This window comes from Crocodylus siamensis, chromosome 6 (genome assembly GCF_052110815.1).
Source record: "Crocodylus siamensis isolate JL-2025a chromosome 6, ASM5211081v1, whole genome shotgun sequence".
In the NCBI taxonomy this organism is placed as follows: Eukaryota; Metazoa; Chordata; order Crocodylia; family Crocodylidae; genus Crocodylus; species Crocodylus siamensis.
In genome coordinates this window covers 70684707-70706323 of record NC_143400.1, presented here as the reverse complement: position 1 = coordinate 70706323, position 21617 = coordinate 70684707, and the positions used below count along the sequence as shown (strand labels likewise).

The following is a 21617-nucleotide window of genomic DNA, read 5'->3' as shown; positions in this document are numbered from 1 at the left end:
GAACATGGCCTGAAAGCTGCTTTGTTTGTTACTTGCTGTAATACAAAAGTATTCAAAGGTAGCTCTGAATGACTTGTCCAGAGACAGGTAATTTACTGTTAGACCAAGCTAGTATTCTGAGCTGACCATTATTTATGGTCAGTATTCTCCAAGTTCTCAGTATTCAAAGTATTCTCAGAGGCCAGCATTTGGGCTGGGCCCTCAAAACAATTCCACGGAGCTGGAGCTGGAGAGCCAGAAAGGCTTCGGCAGGGAGGACAAGAGAGGGCATTTTACTGACAACTCAGAGATCAAGTCCCATTTTTCAAATGCGCTCTTCTTCTCCATATAGAAAATCAGATACAAGACTGGTCCTCTAGGAATTCTCTTCAAGCCCACAAATCACTCCCCACCTCCCACCCCCAGTGTTGGCAAATAAAAAGTTCAAGTGTTGTGTACTGGACTGATCTACAAGTTTGGGTTATCCATTAGGTAGAAACTTCATTTGAATGAAGCATGTCATGTCCTAAAACTGGATTTTTCTTTTCCTAACATTAGATAGGGAAATGAAATAATCAGTTCTTATGACCCTGTTTTCACATACATGTTCCCAGCAATAAACTTAGAAACTCAGCACCAGGCTCAAAAAAATGGCACACAGTAAGTTTTCAGCAGCTTGCTTTTTAAAAAAACACAAGCAAGCCATCATTTATGAGATCACATTTAACTATTCCAGTTCCTTTACCCATTTCCATGTCTGTTTTCTAATTAAGAATTACATGCCCCAATACTTCTGAAATGAATACCAAGAACAGCTTTCATGCTACAGAAATTTACTCTATATAAAAACACAAACATTGCTATTTTCATCTGACTGGCATTTTAACTTTACTAAAAACACAGCAAAAAAGAGAACTTATTCTAAAGGAGTCCAAAACCACCATCTTTTAAAAAGCTGGTATATGACAGTCAGACACTACTTCAGTTATGGATGGCAGGTATTGGCCTCTGCAAATCAGCATGCCCATGTGCAAGGTGTGCACTTGAAATGCACTGCTCATTTCCTTCAGTTATCGAGACTGTACAAAACCAACAATGAACACAGAACAGTCACATCACATATGCAGAAGCACAGAAAACAGGCAAGTAAGGTGCAAATATTGGGAGGAGTGATATCCTGTAATCAAGGCTTAAGTGAGATATTCAGAGCATGCAGCACCAGTTTCTCTTCACCAAGAAGCTCTCTGAAAAAACAGCATTCAGCTACTGATACATAACTGAACATGACTAATTAAAGCAGCTCAAAAGACAAGAAGCAATTTGTGGCTTCTAGAAGAGCTGCATGCAATTTCAGCAAGCAGAATCTGGCCCTTACAGAAAAAAAGAGAGACTGGCAAGGAAGAACTACATGTTTATAAATTTTAACTGAATATCAGGTAGAGTCCAAAAATTAAAAAGTGTATTTTCAGAAAGTTTTCTAGTGAGGGGAAAAAAAAGAAAAGAAACAGGACTGTTCTTTCTTTGCAAATAAAATTTACTCAAGTATACAAAATGCAGACCAGCATAAATGAGTCTTTAAGAATGATTTACCTTAGTTGTATAGCACTCAGTATTTACCTTCATACTGGAAACAAGTGTATGCCCTGAAATGACAACTAGAATAGAAACATGACACAGTAGGTAAAACGACATGAAATGTTTCTGTTTCCTGTGTGTCATCAGAAGACAGGCACCATAACATGTTCCTCTGGTAGGTACACATCCATTTAAAAAAAAAAAAAAAGGTTTACTGATCTATGAGGAACCCAAAGTTGAAATAGGCAAAGAAAGCCCAAGGAGAGAGGGAGACCACATATTGAAGAAAAGCATCAGTATCATGCTGTTGTACACTAACGGACACTGTGGAGTTTTACTGCAAGTTTAATTTTAGGAGGGTTTTTTTATTTACTTTAACATTGTTAGTCTCAAAAGGTGTTGACTATGTATACTGACCATAAGTGAATAACAAATAAAATTCACGATTTTCGGATAAGAAATGCAAGTTAAGTTGAACTTACAAGCAAGAAGAGACTGCAGTGTCACGTAAGCAGCCAACAATTGGAACAAAGACGTTGGTGACATCTGGCCTTCAGATGAAACATCAGGTATGAATGGTTTTAACAACTAAGCCAATTAAGTTGTACAAGATCATCACGAGATTATAGCAGCATTTAGGGCATAAGAGGAGGAAAATTTAATTTAATATCCAAATTCTCTCTGTTCCTCTTCTTCTACCTAAAGGATGTTTCACTTTCCTTTTATTTAGATACCCATCCTTTTCATGTTGCAGTCAGTGAACAATAAATCAACCTTCACTTAGCAATTCCATTTGCAAGACAGTAAAACAGAAAACAAAAAAACTGGTGGTTCCTTCTGTTTATTAAAAGTTGCCAGTTACATACCTCATCAGCAAGCACTTCTTTAGAAATCCATCCTACTTACAGCACTGCCCTGCAACTGCCAACAAGAATTTAGAATACCGTAGATTTCACATTTTTATAAGTAGAAAATAAAATCTCAAAACTTCTCAGAATTGTGATCTCTAGTTATACTATGGTATGACAAGTAGTAGCCTTCCAACTGAATTTAAGCAGCAGAAAATCTTTACAATTTTCCATGGAAGGATTTCTTATTTCTGTAGAATAAAAATACAGTATTTTCCAACTGAAGCTGCAAAAGATTTTTTTTTTTTTTATGGAGTGAAAGAGCCATCCAGCTCCAATGCCAATTACCCCCAAAAAACAAACAAACAAAACAACATAAAACAAAAAAAATATGTAAAAATTGTGGTGGGATTTTTGTATCTCATGGTTTTTAAAACTGAAGACATTTGAAGAAATTGACCAAGTCTGATCTTTAGATACTGAGGGCCCAACTCTTCCCTCCTCCCCAGCAAAACGTCTATCTTCTGCAGACACCAACAACAGCGTCTTGAAACAACAGTGACTGCTAAGACCTTACTTCCTCCAACTGCCTTCAGAAACTGTGAAAATTAAGCACCTACACTGAATAAAGTTGCTTTACCCAGGGAACCAGGAAGTCTCTTATTTTGAAACTGCTCAGGGCAATGCCAGGAGCACAGGTCCTGAACAGTTCTATTTGCCTTTAACTTTGCACCACTATGTTTCGCTTCAGCAAGGAAACTTAAGTTCCATCTAGTAGTTCTAATCAGCCCTCCTACGTCTGACAGCAAGATGCTGGTGAAGGTCCTACCCTGTCAAAAAAAAAAAAAAAATCATATGGTCTCTAAAAGAGAGAAAATATGAAATGGGGGGGAGGGGGGATATGCAGCATAAGGAAGTTCACTAAAAAGCCAAATTCTCTCCTTGCAAGCTTGGTCCCTGGAGATGCTGTCATCAGCTCTCTTATTTCCCTTATCTATTTTGAGGATGAGGCACTATTTAAACTTACAACATTTTTTAACTATTATGGGTGGGGGGGAGAGAAGGCACAGAAGAGACAGACTTTCAAAAATTGGAAAGGGAACCCTAGTATGACCAAAAGGCTGGAGTCATAAAAAAGGTGGGAAAGGGGCTGGGAGGAGAAGAGGACCAGCCTTGGATCGTTACCTCTTGAATACTCATTATCTAGGTGCTGAGGGACATTCAAAAACACAGTTACAGAACAGCAAGCTGATAATCCATTTGTCTTAAGCTTAAAAAACCCGAGATAGAGAGAGAAAGAAAGAGAGAGAGTCTCAAGTAGTAAATGCTGAAGCCCAGCTCTGTTTACTAGCAACTCTGGTTCCTTCCCCCACCAGGGGTCAAACATCTTTCTCCTCGGTGTTGCAAGTTACACGTGAAGGGAGATACGACATGCATTCCTACTTGCAGGAAAATTAAAGCAACCAAGCATGAAGGGTCTATTTTGGTACAAGATGAACACAAAGTCAAAGAGACCAGATTAGCTGTTTTAATGCATACCATTATTAGACCGATGCAGTTCGCCTGATCCAGCACGTTTACTACCCAAGAATGGACCTAAAATTAACTGCTTTTTTTCCTTTTATTCCAGGGGCATGTCACAAACATGGACCTTCGTTATCAACTGGGATTGAAAGTTAGCTTTTACAAAGGACAAGTTTTAAATTTTAATTTAATATCTGAAAATCTGAAAGGCCTTTTCTTTACAGGGAGGGGGATTTCATTCGACTGCCATTGTGTAATAAGACAGGATTATTAAATGCTGAATTGGGAGTTTTCACTTCTGCCTGTTGTTGCATCCTGTCAAATAATATGCTCCAGAACATAAGCTTGCCCAGGGTACTATTTTTGCTCCATCTGATGGGGAAAAAGATGAGACCCAAGCATTTAAACAAAAAGCTGGGAAATTCAACTGTTTACCTATCTGAAAGAGTGCAAGGTGCAGTGGCGCATATTTGTTTTAAAGCAGCAGTTCCCCACCTTCACTTGCCTAATACCAAGCAAGTAACACGTTGTAGATATCATACAGTGCTTTCTTCATCAAGGTAGACTTTAAACATTTAATTTCCTGTGGTTATAGACAGTATTTGAGGGTCCCCATGGGCAGCATACCACCCATGAGCCACTGGTTAGGTTCACTCCTGGAAAGTTTTTTTTACACTGATAGTTAAAGATCTTCTCATATAAAGAAAGAGTTCATTTTTAGAGAAGTAAGCCTTACTTGGTTACATCAGTAACATGGGCAAAAGAAAAACCTGGGCTGAAAGTGATTCTACAATTCTTTGAAATTCAAATTAAAAAAGACTACTAAGCTATTCCATGATGCATGATTTAAGGCATTAAGTACAACTGGTTTATAATAAAAGAATACGTGCCATTGTTTGTTGTAACCAAAACTTGAAGCAGCATGAAGAACAAGCATTAAATAAATTAAGGAATGCAACTGCAATCAGTATACAGAAACAACCATTCTGCAGTTTGGAGCAGGGAAGTGTACTGGAACATTTAAAATACTCAACAAATCCTGTTTTGCCTTTTTTACATTCGTTTCTCATTGCTAACAACTAAAAAGATGATATATTAATTCTGCTCAGTTAAGTCTTAAAAAGGCAACAGTAAAATATTTTTAATTCAATTGGTACTGGACATGGAGAATGCAAATCTAATAAAGAAAAGAAAGTGGGGTGGAGGATGGTAAGTAGTAGGGAAATCAGTGCTATACAAGTCAAAGATAGCATCTACTTTGTCTGATATGCCACTTTTGTGGGAATATTTCAGTCAATTTACGACTTGTATGCTGCTGCTAGTATAGTTTATATCTTTACGCACACCAAATATGGACCACAAAATGAAGTTTATGAAGAGCTCCGAGAACATTTTCTTTGCCTGTTCAGTCTAAGAAGCAGGTAGTATGCATGAACATATAAATGAAAACTACATTTTTCCAGAAGTGTAGTGAGCAAGCTTGCTGAAAAGAGCTTTCTAAAAACACCCAGCATTTTAGTTAAAGCAGCTTTCCTATATTAATGTAGCATATTCACTTCCCAGAATTTCCCTCCAGCAGCAGGAAAGCCTACTGATCTATTAGAGTAGGTCTTGTTCTGTCTGTATGTATCTCATTGGAAGCAACATCAGTCAAACTGGGAGTGACCATATTCTAGAAATCTACCAGTAATAAAGATAAGGTGCTTCACGTAGCCAATACCAAAAACTAAACTTACAGGTTATAATCACAGAAGATGGATACATAAATACTTTCTAGTGAAGAGGGGCCTGAGAAGTCTTAATGTGGATAAAACACAACCCAGCATTATTTATTCTTATTGTCAGGTGGATTGATCTATATACTTTCCTGCTAGGAATAAGGAAGCTTCCAGAAACTGAAGATAGATTTTCCTATTCTTATGTTCAAGGATAATCAACATATTGCAGGGAGGTGTCCAAAAGCAACATGTACCAAGGAAAAAGTAGTATGAATGTGTAAGAATTTAGCTACTGGCCTACTGAGCAACAGTGTGCAGAATCTGCTGGCCAAAACCACATCTGATGAGAGCTGCATATCCAAGGTGTTGAATTTATTCAAAGTACAGATAAAAAAACTCCCCAAAAAACCCATCAGGTGGCTACTTTCAATCTCTTTTTAGATTGTATCCTACACTCCACTGTCCTCGATGCACAAACATTTGAAGGAGGGAAGCTTCTGGTTTAACAAGCTTCTATCCATAAACAGAAAGCCTTTGCTGAATTCTTCTTGAATGAGAGAATAAAATTTCCTGAAATGTTCTGTGTGTAGTATTTGTACAGATGATTTATAACCATATAGTCTGTTGTTTCCTTTGGCAGCAGGACATAAGGAATATCAAAACATCTTCAAGTGAAGAATTCTAAGGCATAACCCTCTCTGTCCTGAAGGCCATCAGCCCAAAACCTCTCAAATTCCTGGATCCTGTCTCTTGAAGAATCATACAGGGCTAGGACATCTTCCAGACACCTACTTGAAATCAGTGACAGACTTGCCAATGACATCTGCTTCTGCCCTTCCCATGCTTTATTGCATCTACCTTTAACCCATAAATCCAATAAGTTTCTACTTCATTGATGGCAGAATATGTACTAAATCCGAATTCTTATTTTGTATTCATTACAGCTAGAACTACTATTCTCTCTTGCCCCTCTAGTCATGCAGAGAAGTTCTAGATATACATTATATACTAAAACTTGATACTCATTTTCAGTGCAGATTTGACTTGCGTTAACCCTAGACTTCTAAACTGCTGCTTAAAAACATGAGCAGAAGTCAGAATATAAAACAGACTAGAGAAATTAACAATAATGTTCCCCATAATATTAAGAACCGTACATTTTTCACAACTTTCAATACTTCAGTCATACTTCGTTCATTAGAAATTAAACCTGTGAATGTCAGCCATGACCTAAGATTGTTTACATTGAAGACATCAATTTTGTTTCAGTAGTGTTGATGATTAAACAGGCCCTCCCCCAACTCCTGTGTTTTGTTATATTGTGTCCACCTCCACCACTAAGACTCAGTCACCTACAATCCAAGAGCTGAATCGAATATTCCAAGAAGTCAAAACAAGATGTCAAGATGTCTCCCCCCTATAATGCCATCATCCTGTCCCAAAAGACCATAAGACATCATTACGCTATTGTGCGGTAAGTCCCAACCCGATCTTCATCTGCTTTTCCCATTACACATGTACAACCATCTTTCCATCCCACTTCTCCCTCAGACAAAGAACAAAACTAACCTGTTTCTTTTGGACTGCATCTTTGCTTCAGTTCACAACCCCTAATAAATATATCAGCAGACAAACTCACACGCTGGCTAGCTATCACCACACTTGGGAAGAGAAAACAATTTTCTATCACTAAAAGTAGTCTAGAAATTTCCCTACCCGGTAGTTGCAGGAAGAGCTCACAAAACAGAGCTGGGACATGATATGCCAGTGACAATGCATTCTCTCATAACCTCTAAAAATATGGAATTCTTATGATCTCACAACAAACAGCAACAATCAGATTCTTGGTGATTTTCAATGCTGTCTTTCATGCAGCAACAGGATAAGCCAACAGCAAAGCTGCTGATCTAATGTTAGGTTGATGTAATTTATCTACATAGCAAAATGTACTATTCATTCACTCAAAGATCCTTTTTGAGTTCATAAAGTATGCAGGCTGGATGGAAGAGGGGGAAGGGAAAACCAGCCTTACACTGCACTAGTAGTTATCCTGGATCTAGAAGAATTACGTCTAGGACCACTTCAATATTAATACCTCAAATCATTTACCTCAACTCACTCACAGTTAAAGAAAGGGTATCAACTGCTGCAGAGTACATGATCTAGATGTATTTTCCAGAATAGCAAAAAACAAACCGTCACATTGGTCTAGTGTTTGTAGTAAGTTTGCTGAAGTTTCATACTACCTTAAAAGTACAGGTTCACACACTTTTGGAAGAGATTCATAGGAAGTTTCTTACTGAGTATCAATGCTTGTTGACATACAGCAAGCACAGAACTTAGATAATTTTTCACCATGAATAAAAACTAGGGATTCAATTTATAACTTAATATGGGAAATTATCAGAACCACTGACTACAATGAAACTGTAGTTTCTTCCTAAAAGTGCTAGGTTGGGAGGGGGGTGTTAATTTTTCTTTTGCAATTTCTTTTTCACTGCAATGCCACCTGTGGTCATAAAAAAAACAAAAAACAAAAAATCTACAGCATGTCTCAAAAACATTATTATTCAGTTCTTACATTCTGGGCTACATTCCAGGTCTGATAGGTAAATTTTGACCACCTACATTCTCAGACACTTTATATGCACCTTCTCCAACCCACAACCCACCCCCAAAAGAAACTACATTTTTCTCGTTCAAAACAGCTTCCATGAAATAGGTGCTATATTTCTCTCTCAGGGAAGTGGCTACCTTTTTTTAATAGTAATGAAAAGTACTTTGATTCCATTAGTGAATGAAGATTAAAGATTTGTAGTATTTAAGCACAAAAAAGCTATCAGAAATAATAAGTTAAAAAGACAAAGTGGCATTTTTGGGGGGTACTCCATACATTTTAAAGTTTAACTTGCACCTACCGCAGCCAGCATATTTAAGTCCTGTCCATGAAATAGGCTGTTTTACTTTGTTCATTTAGCAGCACTCGACTCAACTTCCATGTTTTCCTATTGGTTACAGATACCCTTTAAAAAATCATGGAAAACCAAAAACGGAAATGTTAGGAACTCCAGGATCCAGTAAGATGCTCTACACCATGAAATACTGAAGTGTGTTACTCAATTTAAGAGTATTCAGGTTGGCAATTTTATTTTAAGTATTTGTTGAGGGTTCTACATCCCATTTTTGCAGTTAAGTTTTTCACCCTACAGAAGGTATTGTGAAACCGAAACATCTTAAATGGCCCTTTTTTACTGAAAATAAAAAGGAAATTTGTTCATTTCGCCCATCTCATTTAGTTAAATGACATGCTGCTTGCATGTGAATGTCATTTATTACTGCAGACTTTAGCATTCACTTTAGGAACCTGGCTCCAAATAAACATGAGTTTCAAATTATGTTGTTTTGGTGTTTCTCAACCCATGGGTCATGACCCAAAAGTGAGTTGCAAGAATGTATCAAAAGGGTTGTGAACAAACTTTAAAAATGGGTTCTCCTTTAGAGGAGAAAAATGCAGAAAACCGTGGCTTTTCCTTTGCAGACTGCCAGAGTTCCAGGCCCTGTCCCACACACCACTCCACTCTTGAGCCCCTCACACAAAGGGACTGGGGGGCAGTGGGTCGGGAGTGAGGCGCACTGGGTTGGGACTGTCCACTGATGTTTACACATGGGTCCTCGTAGAAAAAAGTTTTGAGAACCGCTGAACCAAAGGAAGCATTTATGCACCTGAAGATACTTATGGTCTGAAAGAAGACTTGCCTATGTTTGGCTCTGGCCTGCTTCTACAACACTCCCTTCACCTCTGCTTAGACAGGACCCTTGACTGGAAAGGCTGAAACATTTAAGATGTGCAGCTGTGGTGGAGTTTAAGGAGTCTTAGTAGGCTTATGAAGAAAGCAAGAATGGGATAGTATTCAATAACAGTACAATTCAAGTACTGCCTACTGATTTCTATTTGCATAATCCTTTTATTTTTCTGATGGAATAGAGCATATAATATGCACCCTGACTAAGATATAAAGAGGCCCTTATCAAAGTTATGTTAATGTCCATGGCAGGTTTTGTTCTTATATTATGAATGAGGTCTCAAGAGCTCAGTTTTTACCAATTATAATACTTTATCAGCAACAATTAGCACACTATACAAATAAACCATTTAGCTGAATGGAGAGATATATTCCGTGAAGAGGTCCTTACAATCAGGTTTTCAACAGTCTAGCTGCTGTAGTTGACAGTTCACAATTGCAGCCATTCATTAGAGTTCCTGGAATATAGCCTGTACAGTTCACACTGGTCAGCTATCTTTGGAAAATGATCTACACTGCTCCTTTTCCAACATGCCTCATAATATTTTGCCCCCAAAGGCTGCCAAACATGTAGGAGGTTTGAACAAGCTTTCTCAGTAATGTATTCTTTTAAGTGGCAACATATATTACAAGAGCCAAAATGCAGTATTAAGCCAGCTGGTATGTTCAAATCCAATAGATAAATTTCAGCATTAGAATATGCTGCATTCTCTACCTCTACAAGTCTAATACTCCATTACTGTGATTTTAAGATGACATGGTGCTTTATTTTGTGCCATATATTAAGTTCAGTATAAAACAGAAAGTTAGCCAAGATGGGTGTTTTGATTCCCAGCTCCCCCCGACATCTCTTCCTCAGTATTTGATAGAAACATCATGTAGTAGTTCAGACAGTTATGACTGCCCCAAAGGTACTGTTTCCTCCATCCACATGTATTGTTCCATTTTATACCACCCATGGCCTCATTTGGAGAAGAACAGGAACTAAAACTATTTGTTATGCAAGTTACGAAAAGGAACCTGAAGCCTAGAGCTTCTCTCTCTTTTGGCAAATGTTTTCTAGCTTCAAGTGCCAAAATCAGGTTTAAAAAAAACCTTTGTTGCATACTTTTTTCTATTTTTCCCCCTGACATGAAATTTCCTGACTAATCATTTCCTCATTATTCATAAGGTCAACAGTAGGACTAGCTACAAACATCTTATAAAATAACTTGCCTGGCTGTTCAGCTAGGTTAACAGTTTTTTGGTGATGTGGAAAACCTTCTCTAAACAATAAACTGATCCAAAGTAGTCTACACTCTAAGCTACCACACATATTACTGCCAAAGACTTAGTTGGTAGTGAACCATAACAATACAGGTATTCTCCCTTCCTTCCTTTCTCAGAGTGTCATCCTTTGTACAGATTCTCCCTACCTCTGTATACCAGAAGTGTAAATTTAAAAAGAGGGTGGGATTACTGTACATTTTAAACTTAAAGAAAATTTAGCGATTTAAGGCAAATGATGAGCTGTTTACAAAATAAACCAAAGCCCATTTGAGCTACACAGGATTCCTTGAGGAACCAGTATTTATGGACATTCTTTCTGAGATCATTCTTTATTGAGTTACAAGTACTGTGTGAAGACTGACATTTAATCTGAGGTGTTGGACCAAGGGTAAGCATCTGGCCCATGTGTTCAATCTATCTCATGGGAAGCATCTGACATGGTCCATATAATATTCTGGTTGTTTAAAAACTAAGCCTTCACACTTTAGGGCTCCTAGCCCACACTGGGTGCAAAGTAAACCCTCCAAATGAACCAAGGGTAAATTAACTCAGTCTTAATTTCCAGAATCTGCATACAGCCTGAAACATTAATTTTCAAAATGTGATGCCCCTTAGTGTCTTATTAATTATATTAAGGTGTCAATTCCAAGTCCAATGAGGACATCAGGGTCTACATGAACTAGTTCACAGCTGATCATTTTATCTGCTAAAATGGGTGGGAGCAAAGTCTCCTCTGGGGGCTGGAATCTAAGTGGCTGAAAAGAGGAGAGGGGAAAAACAACACAGAGAAAAGAGAACAGAAACAAACAAGACAAAAGAGCAGTCATTCTCCAAGTGAACGTTTTCTCACCAAGTGATAGTGAACTTGAGAAGGTACTGAAGAAATAGAAGTTAACTACACAAAGGCCATATTCTCCCCTTGACCTTTTTTTTTTTTTTTTTAATAAGCTTTCTGTTGACATCATTGGAAGCTGTGCTGTTATTTAAAGGAAGTGAGTATTTCTAAATTTATACATCAGCACATGCACCATAATTTAGACTGGGATTCAGTATTGAATGATTTTGATACATTCTGTTACACTGTCAGTCTACTGAATGAATTTTCTACTTACTGTCACTATTATTATGGGGGGGGAAGAAGGGGGGGAGAGGAATGCAAGCTGTTTTTTTTTTGCTGCATACAATCTCCGCTGAAGTCTGTGCAGTTAATGTGGTTCACTTACATTTTTTCAAAAGTGATCTCTTTGGGTGTGTACACACGTTGTAAATTCGACTTAATTTAAGCCACATCAGCTCCTTTGGCATAGTGACAGCCATCTCGTGAGCTAAGTCAACTTAACTAATGAGACTCAATACAATATACCCCAGAGTACTGCACCTCATTTAAGCCAACTCTGCTCCACATACATGGGTATGCTCTGACAGTTAAGTCAATTAAGCTCAGTCTAGCTTTGAGCTAAACTGTTCTCAGTGGTGGCAGATAACAGAACAAAGAGCAATGGTCTAAAGTTGCAGCAAGGGAAGTTGAGGTTGTTAAGAAAAACTCTCTCACTAAGAGGGTAGTAAAATGCTGAAACAGGCTACCCAGAGAGGTTCTGGAATCTCCACCCTCGGAGGTTTTTAACACCGGGTTAGACAAAGCCCTGGCTGAGATGATCTAGTTGGGGATGGTCCTGCTTTGAACAAGGTGTTGGGCTATAGCCTCCTGAGGTCCCTTCCAACCCTAATTTTCTATGATTCCGTAACTTTAAAAAGTTAAGTGGGCTTAACTGTCAGAAAGTTAGTATGTGTGAACACACCCTTAAATAGCTTGCTAACTGTTCAAAGTGACCTGTGAACCTTGTGAGAGTTCAGATTCACAAAGTTTATTCGAACAACAAGGAGCAAAAGTCATATAAGTTAAGAGTTGACTTTTAAGTACTCTGATTTCTGCCTTTCTACATTTAATATTGCCCCAATCCCACAAACAGTAATTGTATGGGCACAGTAGCACCTTAAAGACAAGTTTGCACCTTGCTTCAGTCTCATGACCAAGTACAGGGTACTAGGTCCACTGAAGGTGGCTACATAGCACTACTGTGTGTCATTGAGAAATTGGCATGTATTAGCTATAGTAACCCAATGAACTGCTAAGTTTTGATCAGGCTCTGACACACAATGTTTGTATGTGTACATCCATAGATAAATTTAAGACATACTGTTACCTATTATATTTGTCAAATACAAAAAAGGGGTGGGAAGGAAACAAATATTCAGATATTACAGCAGTCTGCCAAAGCCAACAGTTTCTTCCCTCACTTACTTTTAACCAAGCTTTTACCTAGTTTGTAGGAAGTGTCTCTTGCCCTCTATTACTGTGCAAAAGATGCAAATGGGGAAGTGACAACACAGAAGAAATGGCAGTGCCACCCATAAGCAGAACTATCACATTAAAAGATTATAAGAATCATTTTATGTACTCTCCCAGTTATGATAACCTTACTTTACCAACCATATACTTTCAAGTGCTTCATGTAGGGAACCAAGTTGCCTAAGTCAATTACTTTCTTACACTTCAGCCCTGCAAGGTATTCCATTTGGGAAGATTTGCACACAGCCTCACTCACATCCCACTCCACAGAGAATTATTTGTGGAAATGGAGCTTTGGTTTATACTCTATAAAGTAAGAAGGAAGAGAACTTCAAACAGCTGAAAGAAAAGATGGACTTGGAGGGACATCCTGTACTCATCCCTGGAAAAAAAACAAACAAACATCAAACAGCTCTCTTGTATACAAAATTTTTTTCCTTAGTCTGTGCAGTACAACAAACATTTATTCTACTTGGATGTCACACCAAGTAGGAGTCTATCACTGAAAAGTATGAGGATCTTGAGAAACGGGAGTTGGGGTATACTACAGGACACTAGAAATCACAATTAAGGCAGGAATTCAAAATACAGCTGCAAAGTCACAACCTATTTCTGAAAACAGTACTTTTTTGCCTTAAAAACAAGACTATGAATGGAATAAGTCTACACTACTACTGCCGTAATTTTGGAAGACAGAAATATTTCTAATGTTTCCAAAGACAAATCATGGAGTTGTTGAATTAGAAGAAGCATCCTAATACAAGACTCAAAGACAAGACTAGCAAGACAATATCCAGATAGGAGGCCTTGTAAAAGCCTGATACTGTAAAGATATCTATAAAAATAATCTTTTGAGGTAAGCTACTAGGGATCCAATAACTTCCAGTTTTTATGAACAGAGAGCAAGTTATAATTTTGAATACCCAAAGTGTTGAAGTCATTATCCAATTAGTCTCCCATTTATCACCTGTACTCCAAACTCTTACTGTGATTTCCATGGGACATCAGATCATATGCAGGTAGTAATTTCACATTTAATACTGAGTTCCTGTAAAATAGTAAGCAAACCTCAGCCTTCTAAAAGGGGAAGCCAAATACTAGAGAGACACATCATTAAAGGCAACAACTATGACAAGTGTTAGTGGAATCAAGCCTAACATATTTTGGTTTAGATCTCATAAGATGCATAGTACATTCACATTGTACTTCTCTGCCCATTTGCAGCAAGTTTAAACAGAAGTACTATGAGTAAACTAGACTTTTACACTTCCAAGGAATGTGAAAGTTACATGACAGTTCTTTGAATATCAAAATATTACCTACCATGACAAGGTTATTCCTGTTTTCAAAGAAATGATAAGCATATTTCACAAAACTGAGGAGAAGGCAGAAATTTATGTCAAAAGTTGTATAAGATATAAAGCAAGCTAATAACGCAAGATTCTCCAAGAGTATCTCCAATGCTTGGATCATTACTTTCTCTGAAAACTCTTCAAATCTGACCACATTTTACTACCTTAGATTATTCATTCATCCAGCAGTAATACCAGTCAAGATTCTAAAAGTTCATCTGCAATCAAAATAAGTCCTAATTCTTTCAAGTCACACAGGACATTTGTTAACGGACTCATATTTTAACACTTTCCTAAAAGCAATAAGAATCTGGCAGTTCCTAACAGAGAAACTCCATTCTCATTATTTCTGGACTTGCATGTGTATCAATCAAAGGGAAAAAAAAAAAAGATCCCCCCATGCGTGGCAATGCCAAAAAGGAAATGGTCATCATTTTCATTCCATTTAGAGAATTGCCACATCAAGGGAACTTGGAACATTTCAACTATAATACATACAACAGGAATAATTCAAAATGCAGATATTCCACGCAGTGATTTAAACCGCCATTACAGTTGAAGTTTGTGACTTTTTATTTTTTTTTTTTTAAAGTTGGTTGGCATTATTTTACCTCACAACCGACAGATGCAGGGTTAATTTAAGAAAATGCTTCACCATCTCTTCAACATAACCAAGAGTTGTATTGCAGTCTAGCAATTTTGATATTTAGATAAACCATTCACCTGATTTAACATCTGAAAGGGGGTGGGCACTAAGGGGGAGACGGTGGAAGTAGAAGAGGGAAAAGTAAGAGTTACTTCTTTACATACATGCTGCATATAACCTAAAATTTAGGAGAAGTCATCTCCTACTTGGAAACAGGTATTATTTGGGCACAAGATTTTCTCTCTAACATGGGTTCCTCAGATTCATAAAATGTAAGACTAGCAATTTCAGAGGAATCCATATAAGCTTCACTATTGATCTACTTTTTTTCTGGTGTTCCATAATTACCTTAGCCCTCATGACCATTCTTCAGTGTTATCTGAAATCCTGATACAAAAGGATAATTAAGCTTTTTAAATTATTATTAATAAAGGGTAATGATTTTCAAGTTGTAATAAAATATTTCATACCTGTCTTCGTCACCATCAACGGGAATAGATATGCCAAATACAGAGCTGGCAAAACTGTTCATAGGAGTACTTGCAGGTAAGTGAAGAGGATTCGTTAAAGTGTCCGGAACCGGAGGCTTCACGTGAGGCTTATTTTCAGCAACGAGAGAAAGTGGTGGCTGAGGTAGGGGTTCTGATTTTCTTCTAGTATCGTCAATTTGACCTGCTAAGGTTTGTGTTTGAGTCTGAAACTGTCCAATATTAGACTGTGGCAGATTTGTAGGTACATTAGGAGTGCCTTGCATTACTGAATGTCCAGCATGTTGTTGGACAACACTGGTACTCCTACTTACAGACGTATGGCTGGTCAGTTGCGACTGAACTAGAGTAACAGGGACATTTGGCATAGTAACAGAAGTGGTAGACACACTAGGCACACTTGTACCGGGCACAACTGCAGGCACGTTCTGAACTCCAGAAACTATGGCATGAGGAGCACTAGGCATTCCAGACACTTGACTACTTCCACCCATTTGATGCTGAGTCATAGATTTCTGTTGCACAATCCCTGTAGGTCCAATGTTTTGCTGCACCACACCTCCTTGCTGGGGAATGGCTGTCTGACTAGGAGGTGCCTGGCCACTCTGCATTAATCCTGACCCCTGTCCCACTGCTTCACCAGGCTGGGGTGAAACGCCCATCATTGGTGCTCCCACTGGTGAGGGATTCTGGGCAGCCACCTGGCACACAGGAAGGCTGGAAGCCCCAGTACTTGGAACAGAGCCTGTAGTAGCTTGCGGGATAGTTCCTTGAGACTGCATAACTGTCACGTGTTGCATGTATTCTGCCTGGCCAGAAGGCTGTGTCGGCAGTAGATGTACTGAAGGAATCTGGGGTTGAGAATAAGTAAATTGCTGAGGCTGACTCACAGGGACATTTGCTGGCTGCACCTGCTGCTGTGGTACCGTCAGGCTAGGCTGGGAGATTGTTGCATTCGGCGGTGGCATGCCTTTCCCGTTGGGTCCAGCCTGTACAACACCCTGTGCATTTACCTGCGGCTGGGATTGCTGCGGCGGCACCAGCATTTGCTGACTTGCTACTGGAGCCCCAGAATACATGGGCTGAGCAGTACTTTGTGGCATGGCCCCGCCTACAGGCTGCTGCTGCTGCCCAATGACAAAATTAGGTTGCTGTGGAGAGGGCTGGTTCATTTTCTCTGTCTGGAGCAGCTGTGACACAGCAGTAAGGGAGCTGTCAGCTATAGACTCAGAGCCGTGTGCTGAGGATGGCATGGCCGAGACCACTACAGAGCCTCCCGTGGCACCCAGCCCACTGTCCCTTTCTTGAGCAGCCTGATCAAAGGTGCTGCTATGTCTAATGCAATCTCCAGTCCTAGACAGGACACCACCACTGTCTGAGTCCCGGTCGTAGTATTCCATACACGTCCATCGGCCCCGCCTATAGGGCTCCCCTGTGCCATGGTCCAGCTTGATCACCCTGAAGCGTGAACTACATGCAGCTGCTGCCACAGTCCCAGGAGCAGCAGCTCCTGCTACAGAGGACAGAACCTGGACACTGCTGCCCCCTGCCACTGGGGCCAGGGCCACTGGGGGCACCGCAGTGCTTTTCGGCACAGCCCCCCCATTGGCAGCTGGTGCCCCTCCTGGGGCTGAGGCAACCAGCTGCCCATCCAGAGGGAGGTTGGGGGACACCGTCCCAGGAGTCTCAGCCTCACCCACATTGTTGAGGGTCTCCTCAGAGGAGCTCCGCTCACACACGTCCTCAGGGCCATAGTCAGTGGCCCGCGACACATCGAAGATCTCAGAGGAGACGTCCTCGGTGCGGGACTCGTCAGGGTCGTCCAGGCTCTCCGTGTCCTCCGTGATGCTGCTGGCCACCTGCGCCGTAGTCACACTGGTGATCTGGAAGCAGCTCTTTTTCTTGGCCGGCATCTTGGACATGGCGCCTCCAGAGGCAGCGGGTTCGGCGCCCCCGCGGGCCGCGGCGGGGTAGGGGAGGGGGCCGGCGAGGCTGTCACGCTCTGCGGGCTGGGACCTTGGCGCCGCGGCGCATCCTCCGGCGGCACCTTCCTCCTGCGGCGGCTCGGGCGCGGCGCCCCGGCTCCGCAGGCCCAGGCCGGGCTGGGGGCGGCCGGGCTCCTCCTCTTCCTCCCCTCGCAGCAGCGCCGCGGGCCCTTCGGCAGGCCGCCGCCGCCTCTCTCCCGCCGGGGCCGCCTCCTCCGAGTGCCGCTGCTGCTGCTGCCGGCGCGGGGCTCCCGGGCGGGCTCTCGCGTGGCGGCCCCGGGCAGTCTGTGCGCGGCGGCTGCGGCGGGGCGAAGCCGAGGCCGGGCCCAGGCCCCGCGCCCGCCGCGGGTGCGCGCTCTACCTGGAGATCAGCACCAGGCGCATCTTGGGAGGAACGAGCCCGCTCCGCGGCTCGACCGCGACCCCTGCCCGGGCCCCGCGACGGGGAGGCAGCGGGAGGGGACCGGCGGCGGCGGGTTGGGGGGGGAGGGGCGCGGCGGCGCTGGGCCGGGCCGGGCCGGGCCGCGCGGGCCCCGCTCGCAGCGCCCCACACGCAGAGACCAGAGGAGCTCAAATTCAAACTGCTCACTCCCAAGATGGGGCTGCAATGGGGCAGCGAGGCACGCTGGGAAGAATGACGACCCACCCCCCCACCACGCAACGCCGCGGCGCGCTGACATCGCCCAAGCCCCGCCTCGCGGCGCGCTGACAGGCTGGCGGGAGGGGGAAGGGGCCGCGGAGGGCGGAGCCTCGCGGGGATGACCCCCTCCCATCAACCGTTTGGAATGTTCTATCCGCTCCCCCCCCCGCTGGGCTTGGTACGTCCCTGGGGGGGTAGAGGGGGAGAAGGCTGAGCGCGGGGGCGAGATCTGTCCCGTGCGAAGCGCGGATGGACCTCGCCCGTGCCGCCGTCCGTGCCGTAGGCACGCAGGGCCCCGCATTCACAGTGCGGCTACGCCTCCGCCAAGCGCAAGGGTTCAGTGCAGGGTTGCGTCCCCTCTCCGCGGGTTGCCCCCGACCTCCCAGAGCTGCGAGTCGCAGAGCCCGCGTGACCGAGCCGCGGGCACTATGGGGACGCCTGTCCCCACCCTCGGTGAATGCGAGGATGTGGCCCCGTCTGTGTGCTCAGCGCGAGCCTGGCCGCGTCCTCGCTGGCGGACACGGGCTTGTTGGATGCACCCCAGCTCCTGTGTGTAATTGCGGGGGGGGTTTCCTCGTGCCTTGTGCGGAGGGCAGGGACATGATCCGGCAGTATTTAATACCAGGTCCGGTGCAGCACCCGCTGCACATTGCAGGAGCAGAAGAGTAGAGTTTGGCCTGTGACTTCTTATGCTTATTAAAGCCATCCTTGCAAAACACCTAGATGAAGGCTACCCACCACGGCTGACATAGCCTTCCTCGCTTACTCCTTCACCTTCATCACCACAGTATTAAAAAACTTGAATAGATACACCATTTGTCTCAGAGGTACTCAGCATCTGCTCGTTCCCTTGAAGCCTAAGCAGGTTTTTCGTACCACAACAGCATTATTTCAGTTATGATTTGAGGCATGATTGTGGTGGCAAAGACCAAGCTTTAAGCCTCCCAGGTTAGGCAGCCAAGCTCAGCTTTTAATGCTTCCTAAAGTGTTCATCCGTTTTGATGCGTGGGGATCTCGCAGCTAAGCACCGGGGTGGATGAGACAGCAAGCAGCTGAACTCAACTCAGAGGACTACAGGTTTGAACCCTGAGTTGCATTTTTAATATACGGCTGCAGCCTGTAGAGAGCACAGGTCATAGGATACAATGCTTCCTGGCACATGGACCAGAGAGGCTGCATTGAATGCTGGAAAGCTGAAGTCTCTGTGAAAAGCCCCTTTGTACTGAAGTAGCAATTTTCCAAAAAGCTGGCTCTTTTACAGCTGCATTACACTGGTGGCTTCTAATCCAGGTCTCTGTACCTAGCTGTTGTTTCCAGCTGCTAAACTCTCAGTCATAGGCGATGCATAGGGGACACAGGGGAGTATGTGTTCCCTCCCCCCCCATGATATTGGCCACTGCCACAAACATCTACCGGTGGTTGCCACTCACCCCCTCTCCCCCACCACCGACACTGCTGCAGCTGCCTGTGGGAAATTCCTGTTCCACCTGTAGGCAGTCACTGTGCCCCACCACCTCAAGCGGCATGAGTCGGTCAAGCTATCAGTTTAAAGATGATGCTGTGATTCCCTAAGTAGCTGACCTCACACTTTGTGCTATTTTATTTTATCCCATTTCTGGTACTCCAGTCCTCAATATAATCCTATTCCCAGGGTGCATCTACACAGGATGCTTTATTATGCAGTAGACCAGGGGGGTTTCAAACTGTTTTGGTTGGGATACCCCTAGCAGCCAGTCTTGAAGCAGGGAGTTACCCCAATGAGTGAGGGACAGGGTCCCCCAGCAGCCTATGGAGGAGCAGGGGGGAAAGGGGGAGTTTCCCTGGTGGTTGGTTAATGAGAGGGGGGGTCCCCCACGCAGCAGCAAAACTAGAAGTGCTACCAGTGAAACAGGAACTGCCACTGGCTTCTCCATGCTGCTCCCGCATACCCCCTGGGGCCTAAGTACCCCCAGGGGTACACCCCAGTTGGAAACCCCTGCAGTAGACTTATCTACTGTGCAGTAAAGTGTCTCTCCATAACTATGCACAGCAGCTCATGTGCATTAAAGTAGGCTAATGCCTGGTTTTCTACTACCTAAAAATACAGGCAATAGATTTACTGCACATTAGTTAATGCGCAATAGTGCACAGGTACATAGCTGACCAAGAGCAAATTGCTCCCAGGGAGCATAAGGTGGGAGAACTGTCCCTTCCCCCAGGCAAATGCCTGCTTCTCAGCCCCCACTCCAATCTGGTGATCCAAGCTGGGGCTGGGACATTGTCCCCTGCTCTGGAAGTAGGCAGTACCAGAGCTGGACCCCAGCAGATTCCTGCTGCTGGAACAGGGGATGATATCCCAGCCCCAGCTCTAATCTCAGAGCCAGGGCCTGGAAGCAGCTGCTGGGGCAGAGGTGTGGGGTGGGAAGCAGCTGCCCTGGAAGCAGGACAGCTCCTCCCACCCTCCAGAGCCCAGGCCTGACCCTGGGCCTCCCTGCCAGCTCATGGCTGGCAGCCAGGGGAGTTAGAGCTCCCCCTGGCTGCTCTATGGAAGCAGAGCAGGACAGAAGTAGCCCTGCCCATACCTGTTCCTGTTGGGAGCAAATTTGCTCCCAAAGGGCGCATGTGTAGACACGCTCCTAGGGAAAGCTTACTGCACAGTATTTTACTGCACTGTGGGCACGTCTACATAAGAAGATGACTATGCTGTAGCAGCATAATACTGTGCAGTAGCACATCATAGTATCAACAGGGTTAATATGCTATAAGGCAGTATTATTAGGTTACTGCACAGTGGTGTCACTTAAAAGACATTAACTAGCATTACTGTGCAGTAACTCTGGTAACTGTGCATTTATTTAGCACCTACCTATACACATTCTTATATAATAAAAGACTTAGTCTGTCCATCTGTCTGTCCGTAATGCTCTTGGAGCATTGGTTAGTGATTGACAGGGACAGAGCAGGGGGGCAACGCCAGCAGTGCTGGAGGCAGCAGTGGTGCGGGGTGCTGGCAGAGGGGGACAGAGGGGACGGTGAGGCAGTTTTCCTCTCCTACTCCTGGGAGGTGACACAGGGTGGTGGGTGGCAGCACTCCATCGCCACCCCCACCCAACCGCCCCCCCATCATTTTTGATGGGCAATTTGCTAGCGTTAAATAAAAATGCAATATCCACTTTGCAGTACCATTTCATTTAGACATACCCAATAAGCTTTCAGCACATTAATTGCATGTGTAGACATGCCCCCCCTGTGACCTTTCTACTGACATGCCCCCCAGTTTGGTACAAAATTAATACAACACTACTATTTATGCCTATTTCACTCCCAAAACCAGTCTTTGATAGATTCCACCTTGCTCCTATTTTTCCCTCTGTCAAGGCCAGTTCCTTACTCACTTAGGCATTCTTATACTAATCTCCATTCTTCTTTTCCATCTCCATTTTAGCCAATAATGTCATCAT

The 21617-nt window shown here is 43.1% G+C and overlaps 1 protein-coding gene across 1 annotated transcript in view; it reads right to left on the bottom strand.

Moving 5' to 3' along the window:
• TSC22D2 (TSC22 domain family member 2) overlaps nt 1–17480 on the bottom strand; it is a 47842-nt gene extending 30362 nt beyond the window's left edge. The window contains exon 1 of the mRNA XM_090052647.1: nt 15535–17480. Within this exon, the coding sequence (XP_089908773.1) occupies nt 15535–17474 (1940 nt within the window). The 5' untranslated portion in view covers nt 17475–17480. The remainder of the gene's footprint in view (nt 1–15534) is intronic.
• Between the last annotated feature and the right edge of the window lie 4137 nt (nt 17481–21617).